The sequence below is a fragment of the Chiloscyllium plagiosum genome, unplaced genomic scaffold (genome assembly GCF_037043375.1).
Source record: "Chiloscyllium plagiosum isolate Xiang-an unplaced genomic scaffold, Cpla_swu_hap1 HiC_scaffold_31, whole genome shotgun sequence".
Lineage (NCBI taxonomy): Eukaryota > Metazoa > Chordata > Chondrichthyes > Orectolobiformes > Hemiscylliidae > Chiloscyllium > Chiloscyllium plagiosum.
This window is the reverse complement of record NW_028270169.1, coordinates 54,920,297-54,934,344: the sequence shown is the minus strand read 5'-3', so window position 1 is coordinate 54,934,344 and position 14,048 is coordinate 54,920,297. Positions and strand designations below refer to the sequence as shown.

Below are 14,048 nucleotides of genomic sequence, written 5' to 3'. Positions count from 1 at the left end.
CCAGTACCCCAACAGTCTCTTACCCCCTAGCGCCTGGAAAACCGGAGAATATGCATCAGTCAAGGACGAAACTGGGCTCAGATGATACATTCCTACAGTTAACTGAACTGCCAACAGTTAATAACATGATTCCCACAATGAAAAGCAGACACTTAAAGACGACAGCATCCTAGAGCTAAATCATGTAAAGAGTCTAATCTATGCTTAATTTGGTTGCCTGCATGTGAATACAAGGCTAACTGCTTGTGTAACCTAAAACACTCCAACTGCCACAACAGGAAGTTATTTACAAAGACAACACAGTACATTTCTGGTTAAATTTAAAAATCGCAGTGTCTGGCAGTGAAATCAGAAAAACATGTTGCTGGAAAAGCACAGCAGGTCAGGCAGCATCCAAGGAGCAGGAGAATCGACGTTTTGGGCATAAGCCTTTCTTCATGAATGAGGAGGGTGTGCCAAGCAGGCTAAGATAAAAGGTAGGGAGGAGGGACTTGGGGGAGGGGCGGTGGAAATGTGATAGTTGGAAGGAGGTTAAGGTGAGGGTGATAGGCCGGAGAGGGGGGGTGGGTGGGGAGGGGGGGAGGGGGGGTGGGTGGGGAGGGGGGGGGAAGAGGTCAGGAAGAAGATTGCAGGTCAAGAAGGCGGTGCTGAGTCCGAGGGTTGGGGCTGAGAAAAGGTGGGGGGAGGGGAAATGAGGAAGCTGGAGAAATCTGCATTCATCCCTTGTGGTTGGAGGGTTCCTAGGCGGAAGACTAGGCGGTCTTCCTCCAGGCGTCACATTGCCATGGTCTGGCGATGGAGGCGACCAAGGACCTGCATGTCCTTGGCGGAGTGGGAGGGAGAGTTAAAGTGTTCAGCCACGGGGCGGTTAGGTTGGTTGGTGCGGGTGTCCCAGAGGTGTTCTCTGAAACGTTCTTTGAAACTGATCTCCAGCATCTGCAGTCCTCACTTTCTCCAATGTTTCAAGATGTCAAAGCAGAGTCATCAAGGAAGCTTATTTTAGTGTCATGATTCTTATATTTTCATTATGGTCTTGTTTTGCTTCAATTACAACAGTCTAAGAATAGACTGAAATTTCAAAAAGGGTATGAAGCAGAGGAACATGGAAGCTTGTGTATCCAAAGCTATGAAGGTAGCAGGGCAACTCGAGAAAGTGGTTACAAAGGTATGCAAGTTCCCGGACTTTATGCAGACATGGATTAAACTAGCCAGGAAGTTCTAATGAACACTTACAAAACACTGGTTCAGACTCAATTATGAAGGCTTTCTACAGAAGGCAGAAAAGGAATGGTCCCAGGGATGTCAGACTTCAGCTATGAGGATGGATTGGTAAAAGCTGAGGTTGCTCTCCCTAGCACGGTCAGAATTAAAAGGCAATTTGATAGAGTTCTTCCTGACACATGGATTCATGACAGAGTAGGTAGAGAGATGAGTTAGAGATGCCGGGGTTGGACCGGGGTGTAAAAAGTTAAAAATCACGCAACACCAGGTTGTAGTACAACAGGTTTATTTGGAAGCACTAGCTTTCAGAGCGCTGTTCCTTCATCAGGCATGACGAGTTAAAGTGGCTTCTTTCTTCAGTGTAAGAATCTAATATCCTTTAAATCAACAACCTTCTTGGTTTATAACCACCTGATGAATAAGCAGTACTTTGAAAGCTAATGCTTCCAAATAAACCTGTTGGACTATAACCTGGAGGTGTGATTTTTAACTAGGTAGAGAGAAACTGCTCCAGTTAGCAGAAATGTCAAGAACTAAAAGAGGTAAGAAGCATTTTTTAAAAAAAATACAGTAAGTGGTTAGATTCTGGTATATAGTAGCTCAGAGTTTAGTGGTAGCAGATTTAATTGCAGCTTTTAAAAGGGAATTGACAAAGCACATGAAAGGAGTACAAATGTTGGGATATGGAGAAAATGTGGAGAAGTAGTAGTCGTCAAGATGCTCTTCAAAGGGAATGGTCTCTTGCGGTGCATAACCAATCTACGATTGATGCTTAGATCCTTGAGCCTGTTCTGTCACTCAATTAGAAAACTAACCTATAGCACGTAATTTACCTGCACTGATGTCACATACCTGAATTGTTTTCAGTTACAAATATCGATTGATGTCAGCTTTGAAACTTTCAAGTGATCTTGAATATCCTTTGAAGGCAATTGTTCCAGATTTTTGTAGCCCTTTGGGCAAAGTACACTCTACCATTCCTAGCTCTAATTTTAAACTAAGGCCTCTAATGCTCTGGATTCCTCCATGAGGGGGGATAATCTTTCTTCAACTACCATAACAATATCTTTACTATTCTTAAAAATGCATTACAGTGACTTTAAAGAACAAGGAAGATAGGAAGATGCAAAGCATTGATCCTCTGCACTTACCACCTTGTTTCTGATAAAAATTCCGAAGTAAATCATACAAAGCCTATATTTACTCAACAGCAAATAGAAAATACAAATAAACAACACTGACAATTTGTTAATAAATAGCATGTCATCCGATGGGACCCCTCAAGATAAGTAACCACGCCTGCAATGAAAACGTCCCAAATGCTTTAAATTAGAAATCACGTTTTTGGTTGCTTAATCATTGTGGGATATGGTTTAAGTTCAAAAGGTCAAGTTTAGTTGCTTACCTGGTCAATTCCTTCTGGCAGGCTAATACTTCCTGTAAAAAGAGAATGCAGAAGATCTGGAAGATATGAGGTTGCCCAAGTGATTGTAGGCATTCAGTGACTGCATGCAGAACATCAGTGATGCTCTTGGCCTGTGCCTTCCTCATAGACAAAACCTGTAAGACACTGCAAAGGATTTCTATTGTTATGACTGAAGCTGCTTTTTGTCAGTACAAAGTGCTTCACTGTTCTCACTCAGCATAGATCACTGTACACCTAATACCAGGACAGAATGCTTGCTGCATTGCCATCCTCATGTAGTGTGAACACACATAAATATTGGTAAAGTTGAACACAAAAGAATGTAAATATGGTGTACAGCACAACACTTTCTTACAACTGTAACAAATCATTGGATCAAATATGATGTAGTGCACCATCTAGTTCCAAGGCAGTGTCTGCCTCACACATTGCTGAATAGCTTGTGATCCTCTCAAATCACACTCCTTCCTGACAGCACAATGGGTATTTGACCTCTGTTTGGTACATCACCATGAGGTTCTTCCTCAGTGTGGTTGAGTGACAGCATGCATCACGTGAAACCCATATCTTCAACATTCCATTTGTACATTAAAAGTCTCAAAAATAAAAGACCTCAAAGATCTGCTGGCACATCAAAACCTAATGGTGACCAAGAGAGCAGTGATCAATGGGCTCCTAGCCAGACCTTCAATTTTTGTCACAATGGAATTCAGTGGGACTCAAGTTACAAGTTCAATCACTTCTCTAGTTGGATAGCTTTTACAAAGAGCCAGTACAGGCATGACGAGTTAAAGTGGCTTCTTTCTTCAGTGTAAGAATCTAATATCCTCTAAATCAACAAACCTCTTAGTCCAGTTTCAGCTTATTCTCAACAGTTAGCTGGCTTTGTTTATCACATTGAACTGCTCATGAATGCAAGTTACTATTGGCCAACAGCATTCAAGTTTGTGGTCAAATTAACATTTGCAAATCAGAGGAGTTTGTATTGAGCCTCAAACATAATCTCTTATCCTTAGTATCTAATTTATATCTGGAAGTCATAAAAACACAGGCAGCTCTCCCCAGCAGTTTGATCTTATGACCAAAGCTACCATGAAACTGCTAATTATCTCCCTTTCTTCCATCTGTCTTCTCCCCCTCCAGCCCCTGTAATGACTGCTTCTGAAAGACCACCTGAGTACAATCTCTGAAAGCAGCATTATTATACTGCACCTGTGGGTTGCTAAATTAAGTTTAGATTAAAAGAAAAAAAACATCAGTTTCAGTTTATATTTCCTTCTATTTTCCCGCTTAACCACTAAATTACCTACTGACATTCTCTTTGAAATGCAAATGAGCCTTACTTTGTGTTATTCACCCGCTCTCTCCCTGTAAACCTGCACAATCTTCCTTTTCAAAAAACAGTTTAACTTCGTTTAGAGTCATAGAGCTGTACAGCACGGAAACAGTGCTTCAGTCCAACTCGCCTGTGCCAACCAGGTATTCTTCAGTAGTCTGGTCCCATCTGCCAGCAATTGGCCCATATCATATTCATGTACCCATCCAGATGCCTTTTAAATGCTGTATTTGTACCAGTCTTCACCACCTCCTCTAGCAGATCATTCCATACACGCACTGCCCTCTGCGTGTGCTTTTTGAGTGCCTGGACTGAACCTGCCTCCACCACACTCTCAGGCTGTACACAGCAAACCATAACAACTCACTGCATGAGCAAGTTTTCACTCATTTATTTTACTTCTTTATCCAATTACTTTAAACCATTCTGGATTCTTTCGGGAGTGCAATTAATCTATGCAGACCCTTCATTACAGTAAGTACCATTTTCAGATTTACTCTCAATTTTCTCTTCTCCAAGGAGAGCAGTTCTAAACCTCTCCAATCTATCTTCATAGAAGGTCCTTTGGTTGAACATATAAAGACTTATCCCGCTTACCTTTCAGAAGAAATGTTGGAATCTTTCATGAAATCTAAAATGTTCTTCAAAATTGGATATTTGTCTTGGATGAGGACCATTTTAAATTCCTCCATGGACCTGAGTGAAAGTAGCCGAAGTCGACCTTTACCAAAAGCAGGCTTGGCTTTTGAGCTGAATGGGGAAGGAAGATCAACATAAGGAGAAACAAAGTTCTCACTGGGCGTTGTGCTCACTGAAGAAGCGGGACTCTCATTTTGGGGTGGAACAGCATTATCAAGATCATCCCTTGGAGCTGTGGTATCCGGGATTACTTGTTGGGGCTTTTCTGCCGCTGTGCTCTGTGACGATGCACTAAGATCCTGGGACACTGTGGACTCGGAAGTAACTTGCTGTGCTGGTGAATCGGTGGCCCTGGCCAAAACCTCGTTCTGTTCTTGCAAAATATCAATCCTCTTAAAATCAGATGAAGATACAGCGATTTTTGTTGGGAAAGGTGAAAACTTTAGTAGCAAAAAGCTCTTTTCAATCCAATTTTCATCTACAAGTGTAAGTTAAAAAAATGTTATTTGCATCTTTAAATTTACAGCAATAATTAAAATAAAAACAGGTTTTATAAAAATGCAGTTCTTTGAAGTCGAGTACAAACTAACAAAAATTTTACACCATATCAAAAATCTATTTCTGAATATCATCCTCATGCACAGACAAAAGACGACACATTCCACAAACAAATCTATTTTATTAAAACACTTATTTAATATTTTATTAAACAACATGTTTAATTTTACTCAAAAAAAGACCTCAGCAAGCACAAAACTAAATGACGCACAGGAACACAACTTGACTTCACAACCAATCTGGAACGTTATACCACAAAGGGTTACATTTGATGTGACATCTTGCACTGGTCCAAGATTACTGTAAGGCTAGTGTATTTAAAAATCCTCACTATTAGAAATGACTAAGAATGGTCCCTGCTTAGCTATGAAGTAAAGGGATGGTGAAAACGAAGAGAAAGGAAACAACAAAAATTATGAAGTACACTTCAAAAATTATTTCTCGCTTTTACCATATCAGAGCAATAACAAGATTAAAAACTGTTCATTATGCATGATTTGACCATTACTCCTTTGGATACCTATGGATATTAAAGAATTGAACACCAACTAGCCACCAAGTGACATTATCAACTATCACTTGTGTCCATACATGGACAAAGAAGGACACCAATTCGACTGGGACAACATATCTATCTTTGGACAAGCCAAACAGAGACACACATCGGAATTCCTGGAAGCCTAGCACTCAACCCGGAACTCCATTAACAAACATGTAGAGTTAGAGCCCATATACTAACCACTAATAAACAAAACTGGAAACGATATCACCCACCTCAGCACACCAGGATAGATAAATAGAAAGCAGGATAGAACACCAACGCTTCACCAGAGGCTCACTGATGATGTTAACTAGTGTGACGATGAAAGATCTGCAAACAAGCTTACCAGCTCAGCGAGCAAGTCAACAACCGCATTTACGATCCGAGCAACAAATTTTCTGAAGAACTTCAAACGTTATTTCTTATATTGCAAATATTTGCAACACAGGCAAATCTGCAATGTGGCAAGCTATCCCAGCATTTAAATTGTTGATAAATAGTGTTAATGGATGAGGACTCAACAGAGATCCATGCAGAACACTATTAGTCACATCCTGTCAAAAAGAGATCCTGCTCAATATCCTGACACACAGTCTCCTGCCACCCAGTCAATTTCATAACCATATCAGAACTCTAATTTTAATTTCATGAGCTTCAAACCTAGCTATCAAACTGTTACAGACATGGATAACATTACAGATATTTCCCCTATTTTCACTAGGTTAATAACTTCTTTAAAAACTGAAAGTTTCATCAGACATAACCTTTTCTTTAAAAATAGACACTGGATCTGATTAGCTAGAAAGAACAAAGAAAATTTACAGCCCAGGAACAGGCCCTTCCGTCCTCCAAGCCTGAGCCAATCCAAATCCACTGTCTAAACCTGTCGCCCAATTCCGAAGCACCTGTATCCCTCTGCTCCCCACCTACTCATGCATCTGTCCAGACGCACCTTAAATGAATCTACCATGCCTGCCTCTACTACCTTTGCTGGTAATGCATTCCAGGCACCTACCACCCTCTGTGTAAAGTACTAGTCACGTGTATCCACCCTTAAACTTTTCATCTCTCACCGTGAACGCATGAGCTCTCGTTATTGAATCACTCACCCTGGGAAAAAGCTTATCTCTATCCACCCTGTCTATACCCTTCATGATTTTGTCGACCTCAATATGGCCCCACCTCAATCTCCTGTTTTCTAATGAAACCTAACCTACTCAGCCTCTCTTCATAGCTAGAACCTGCCATACCAGGCAACACCCTCATAAATCTTCTCTGCTCCCTCTCCAAAGGGTCCACATCCTTTTGGTAATGACCAGAACCGCACACAGTATTCTAAATGCAGCCGAACCAATGTCTTGTACAATTTTAACATGACCTGCTCTTATACTCAACACCCCGTCCGATGAAGGCAAACATACCATATGCCTTCTTGACCACTCTAGCCACCTGTGCAGCCACCTTCAGGGTACAAAAGGCTCTTTCATTTACAATATAGTTGATTCGAAAATTAAACTTCCCAAAACACATCACCTTACATTTGCCTGGATTGAACTCCATCTGCCAACTGTCCGCCCAACTCTCAGGTTTATCTATGCTTTCTGTCAGTCTGGTTATCAGTCCCCTATACTTTCTGCGAGTCCACCAATCTTAGTGTCATCTGCAAACTTACTGATCATACCAACAGTGCCTTCTTCTAGATCATTTACGTATATCACAAACCACAGTGGCCCCAGCACTGATCCCTGTGGAACACCACTGGTCACCTTTCTCCATTTCGAGAAACTCCCTTCAACTATTACTCTGTCTTGTGTTGCTCAGCCAGTTCTTTATCCACCTAGCTCTGCACACCATGTGACTTCACTTTCTCCATTAGCCTACCATGGGGAACCTTATCAAACGCCTCACTAAAGTCCATGTATATGACATCAACAACTCTTCCTTCATCTATCAACTTGGTCACTTCCTCGAAGAACTCTTAAGTTAGTACGGCACGATCGCCTCCACACAAAACCATGTTACCTATTACTGATAAGCCCATTCTTTTCAAAATATAAATATATTTTATCACCCAGTACCTTACTGAGGGATAAAAGCTTCAAGATTTTGTGGTAGGGTAATTGTTAGCATATATAATTAAAGATGGGATAACTTAATTCCTTGAAATTTTTTCAGTTAATTAGGGACAGCAGCATGTATAACAAACCTCATTGAATGTTTTGAAGAGGTGACTAAGGCAGTGGACAGGGGAATGTCTACGGCTGTTGTTATATGGACACCCCAAAGGCATTTGACGAAGCCTCACATAACAGGTTACAGCAAAAGCCGAGCACTGGTCAGATCAAAAATAACCAGGGGTCATTCAGGTGCTGGATGCAGCACAGAGCAGAATTAGAAGGCAGCTTCATTGTGTCAGATGTTAGATCAAGAGGTTTGATTACTTCCTGACACAAACCAAATGGGAGAATGTGGGCATCGATCCCACTACCTCTCGCATGCTAAGTGAGCGAGCCACCATTTGAACTAATTCCCCGACGGCACAGCAGCATCACAGCGCCAGGACCTGGGTTCGATTCCAGCCTCAGGTGACTGGCTGTGTGGAGTTTGCACATTCTCACCGCGCCTGCGTGGGTTTCCTCCCACAGTCCTAAGATGTGCAGGTCAGGTGAATTGGTCATACTAAATTGCCCGTAGTGTTAGGTGCATTAGTCAGAGGGAAATGGGTCTGGGTGGGTTACTCTTCAGAGGGTCAGTGTGGACGTGTTGGGCCAAAGAGCCTGTTTCCACACTGTAGGGAATCTAAAGCCCACAGAATTGAGGGCAGTTTACTGACATTGCTCGGAAATTGCTGAGTGACAGGTGACACAAAGTAGGGGTAATGAGTAGAAACTTAAAGCGGCAGGATGTGACTAGTGGTATCCCTCAAGGATGTGTGTTACATACTCAATTATTCAGAATTATTCACATTATCCAAATTTGCTGATGACACAAATTTAGGCTGCACACACAAAGTGAATGGGCAAAACTGTGGCAGACAGAGTTCAGTGCAAGCAGCATGAGGGTATCCGTAATGGATTTAAAAAGGATAGATCAGGGTATTTTCTAGATGCTATGAAATTAAATACAATGGATGTTCAAAGGGACTTGGTGTTCAGGTGTTTCGGTCTTTAAAATGTCATGAACAGGCACAGAAATACTCAAAAAGGCTAATGGAAGGCTGGCCAAGGTTTATATCTCAAGGTCTGGAGCACAAGGACTGCAGCTCTACAAAACCTTGGTTAGACCCCACTTGGAGTACTGAGAGCAGATCTGGGCACATTTTAGAAAAGATACATTGGCCATCGATGGAGTATAATACAGGTTTACAAGAATGATACTTAGTCTTCAGGGGTTACGTTGGAGGGGAGAATATACGAATTAGCTGGTTTTCTCTAGAATTTAGAAGATTTACCGGTCATCTGATTGAAGTCTTCAAAATATTTACAAGAAAAAACAAGGTAAATAAAAATAACCTATTTCCACTTGTTGGAGATTTTAGAACCGGGGCAGAGTCTGAGAGTTAGGGCCAGTCCATTGCAGAGAGATGTTCAGAAGCAGCTCTACACAAAGGATGACAAGATGTATGGAACTCACTTCCACAAACACCAGTGGATGCTCTCAGTTGTTAATTTTAAATCTGAGATAGATTTGTTTTGGTTAAACAAAGGTATTAAGGGATATAGGCCAAAGAGTCAGCCCATAGATCAGCCATGAGCTCAGTAAATGGTGGAACAGACCCCAAGGCTGAATGGCCTACTAGTGTTCCTATGTTCAACTGCAGACTCCAGCAATTTCATGATAATAGAGGTCAGGATACCAGATCTATAATCCTCTCGTTTCCTTCTCTCAACTTCCTTAGATAGTGGAGCGCACAATTTTTATCCCAAAGTTACACGAGAGAGGGTTAGAAGATTATATTTACAGCATCTGTAATATTTCTTTGCTTTCTTTAAAACCCTGTGAAAGAATAAACCCCTGGTTGTGGGGTGCTGTTGCTTGTCAGTGCATTACTTTCTACATTACTGTTATTTTGCTTGTATCGATCTGAGCGAGTCACTGTCTTTGATTCAATATCAGTTTTGTGGGAAGGTTGAACACTTCATCTACTGGCTATACTGATGCAGAGTGATTATTTGGCATATTCACCATGTCCTTATTTTCATGTACAATGTCACCCTTCATTATATATTTTACAAGATGCAGCCCTGACTATCACAAGGATATTAGCCCATGATGTTCAACAGCAGGTCTCTTTATCCAGACCCTGAAGTCAATGCAGTTATAGAACCATCTAGTCGCTTGAATTATCACAGTAGAGTTCATTTGTTTAAGCCAATGGATAGATTTACTCACTGATACTGTCTGGATTCATCTTGCTGTCGTCTTGTACCTCTTTATCGCTCAGCATCATAAGATATTTCTGTTTACGTTCCATCTTGATTGAGAGAGGTGGGGACCAAGGAAAGAAAAATTAATCCACGCAAGATCATACAGTCAGAATAATCGAGTCACCACGCTTGACTGGTGTTTGCTTTAACTCACTTGGGTTAATATTGTTTATATGGCTAAGGGTCAAACTTTGTTTGCTAACTCTTCAGTATTTTATTGCATTAAGGGTGGTATATAGATGCACCCAAGAACTAAGTTATCCAGTTACTTTCAGAAAATAATATACATGTCAGCCCAGCAATGAAGTTTACAAGTCACTCAGTAATATTGCCCTGAAACAACTAGTTTTAGCCTTCAGATCTATTCATCTTTCTTATTGAAGAAACTTTTAAACTTGGAAAGCTCTCCCAATCAGTGGCGGTCAAATCTTCAACATAATCATCAAGCAGCACTTTATGCAATCAGTCTGCTCCTTGTTAATGTTCAGTTCTGGGTTTCACGAGAAGCACTCAGCTCCTGACCTTGGTACAGTCTGAGTGGCAGGTACCATTCATGGTGCATAAGTGTCAAACAATGAGCATTTCAAACACCAAGTACTGCAAAGACATGCCCTTGGCATTCAACAGCATCCTGCTTCTCAATTCATCTATTAAAATGAGGTACTTAACTTCCATTCCTGATCATCATATTTGTTTCTCTTAAACTCAAGACAAATAACTAACAACAACATCAGATTTCAATGTCTACTGCAATGAAACTGTCAGCCCTGTAACAAGAAACCAAAATTATATTGTGCAGTTATTTGGTAGTATACAATTTGAGTATTACTGGGAAGAAGCTTTTCGCTCTTGGGCTCGTTAGGATCATGTGCAAGAAATATCAAAGGGAAAACAACATTTACATCATGTGAGAGGAAAATGCCAATTGGTTAGCTAGTGGATTCTGATTGGTGGGGGCATTGCAGGAGAATCAGCCAATAAATGATGGCTGACAGTTAAATGGCAAGCTTTGTTTAAATTTTAAAACATGGCAGATTGGTGAAGGTATTACCCCTGAGGAACGAACCAGAAAATGGCTGTCACCTATTTTACCACGTTAAAAAAAGGTTTAATAGTGTACATTTCCATTCTGTTTGCAAAGAACAGGACACAATGTGTTAATACATGAAGCTTCCTGCGCTTAAAAATACACCATGCTTACTGGATAGGTCATCAGGTTAATTCTTCTCACTCAGGATTATGAAACAAATGTTGTCCAATTGCAGAATCATTTCTAATATTAGACACTGTGTACATGCATTGCAGTTGTTTCAACACAACAGAATACTGACAGACATTCTATGCTTCATTCTCAGGCCAATGCCTGAACCAGAATCAACCTGGCTTGCTTAGAAAATTAAACAAAATTTATAGTTGACTGTCAGACATAATTGAAAAAATGTAGTGCTGGAAAGACACAGCAGGCCAGGCAGCATCCGAGGAGCAGGAGAATTGACGTTTCGGGCATAAACCCTTCTTCAGACATAATTAACTGGTGCATATTTCATGGTAGCATCTCTACCAATCAGAAAGCTCCTCTCTCACAATATGAAAGTTGTTTTCCCTTGGGTATTTCCTGTGAATGTCCTGATAATTGCAAGTTGAAAACCTTTGTGACTTTCTTCAACAATACTCAAGTACAGTTTCTGTTTTTTTTCCTTGATACATTAATGTAACTAAATGCATTGCGGGGTAACTAACAGTCACTTATCTACAGTGTGGCAATATTATTTCTCAATCTTTTGAAACAGTGCCCATACAGGTCTGTTGCAAAATATCCATGAGACATGGCATAGAAGATGCCTTATTTAACAGAAAATCCCTGTTAACCAATGTGACATTTCAAAATGTATAAGCTCCCATAATGGGCAGGGGTCTGAAGTGCTGGATACATATCCACATTGTACTTACACCATCTGTTCCTTTCCTCTCTCTAAATTTCCTAGGTTTCACAGAAAAAGATTTCTTACAAAGACCTTTAATGAGTACCAAAGAGAAGCCTTTAAGATTGTTCTCTTGTCCACTGCCCAATTATTCTGCAATTATTTCACTTCTCTAAATTTAGCACAGAAACACAATTATGTGGAACACAGAGCGGAGAACCCTTTCGGTCCTATTGCTCTATGCAAGTGCATATGTCCTGCACAAACCTTTTCATCCTCTTCTGTCTAACCCTACCCAGCAACCATTCCATTGATTTCTACCTTGTGCATGTACCTTCTCTTTAAAATCATCCATGTTATTCATCTCAATCGCTGCTTGTGTTTGAGAAATTCCCATCTTAACCACTTCCTGGGTCAAGTTTAATCTCACCACTTGACTTATAATGATCACTATGTATATAAGGGAATTATTGTGTTTCCTTAAAGTAGGAGTATCTTCACTATTAATCTCCTCAATTTTTAAGATCTTCGGGGCAGCACGGTGGCTCTGTGGTTAGCACTGCTGCCTCACAGTACCAGGGTCCCAGGTTTGATTCCAGCCTTGTGTGACTGTCTGGGTGGAGTTTGCACATTCGCCCCATGTCTGCATGGGATTCCTCCAGGTGCTCCGGTTTCCTCCCACAGTCCAAAGATGTGCAGGTCAGGTGAATTGGCCATGTTAATTTGTCCGATAGTATTAGGTCAATTAGTCAGAAGGAAATGGGCCTGGATGGGTTACTCTTCGGAAGGTCGGTGTGAACTGGTTGGGCTGAAGGGCCTGTTTCCACACTGTAGGGAATTTAATCTAATCTAAAAAAAGAATTTAATCTTAATCAGTTCACCCTTTAACCTCAGCCCTTCTACTTCTCCTTTCTGTTCTAATCCCAATCTGTTTATCCTTTCCCAACAGTTATGACCTTGGCAAGTTGATAGTACTTGTGCACCTCTCCAATGCTGCTGTGTTATGTTGGTAAAATGGAGGCCAGCACTCAAGTGTGGTTAAACCAATGCTCAAAGCAAGTTCAAAACAACTTACCTGCTTTTCAATTTTACTCCTACAGCAATGAAGCCCAGTGCTTTTTTTGTATTTATGATCTTGTTGACGTCCTTTGTGTTTTTACTAATTAATAAATGCTTATGGTCTTTGCAAATGCTGATCGCTTTGTCCATTTTCCAACCAGTATGTAATCTCTCTATTTCTCCAACCAAAGTTTACCATCTCACCCTTGAGTAGACAGAAATTAATTTGCCACCTACATGGCCAATCTGCAAAATCATTAATATCTTAGAGTTTATCACAGTTTTCCTCAGTGCCAATGGTAGCCCTTTTTTTTTCTCTGATTCCGGGTCCTGATCCATTCAGAACATTACTTCCCACCTTTCACAAGTCTGCATTGCAGCCTTTAATCTTGACTTTCATTTTACAGACAGTTCATACGGCTATTTAGATCACCTGACTTGGCTTATCAAGACTCTTTGAAAATAACCTCAGCTGTACTACTTGAAAAGGAAATAGGCATACATAAATTAGGTGAAGGAAAATGTCACTTGTTATGAAACTTACTATCCACGTCTTCATTCCTTCAGCTAATCCATACACTTCAGCCATCTCTTCAGTGAAACCTGTAGTACCTCCACTTGTAACTACAGAAACAGGAAATGTGGATTAACAAAGTTAAGAGACAATGTCTATTGCTAATAACAGATTGCTTTCTGACTGAGCATACAGTTCATTGTAAGTAGCTAATCTACTGGTCCCTCAAGAACAGAATGCAATTTAAGCTTCTGGATTAAGTGCTCCAGTTTTGGCACACCAACAGCATCACCTATAGCTCAGAGTGGTTACAGCAGATCCCAGTACTCAGTTTTACCTTTCTATGTTAAGTCTCTTCCACCAGCCTAAATTGCAATATTATTAGACCAGCAGATTAAATCACAA

General features: G+C 40.7%; 1 protein-coding gene across 3 annotated transcripts in view; it reads right to left on the bottom strand.

Annotated features, from left to right (window-relative positions):
• Window positions 1–14,048, bottom strand: part of zzef1 (zinc finger, ZZ-type with EF hand domain 1) — a 260,425-nt gene that overhangs the window by 118,939 nt on the left and 127,438 nt on the right. For all 3 annotated transcript variants that reach the window (XM_043718816.2, XM_043718818.2, XM_043718817.2), the window contains exons 27-30: window positions 13,674–13,753; window positions 10,114–10,195; window positions 4,581–5,100; window positions 2,627–2,791 (exon numbers count right to left, since the gene is read on the bottom strand). In XM_043718816.2, the coding sequence (XP_043574751.2) occupies window positions 2,627–2,791; window positions 4,581–5,100; window positions 10,114–10,195; window positions 13,674–13,753 (847 nt within the window). The remainder of the gene's footprint in view (window positions 1–2,626; window positions 2,792–4,580; window positions 5,101–10,113; window positions 10,196–13,673; window positions 13,754–14,048) is intronic.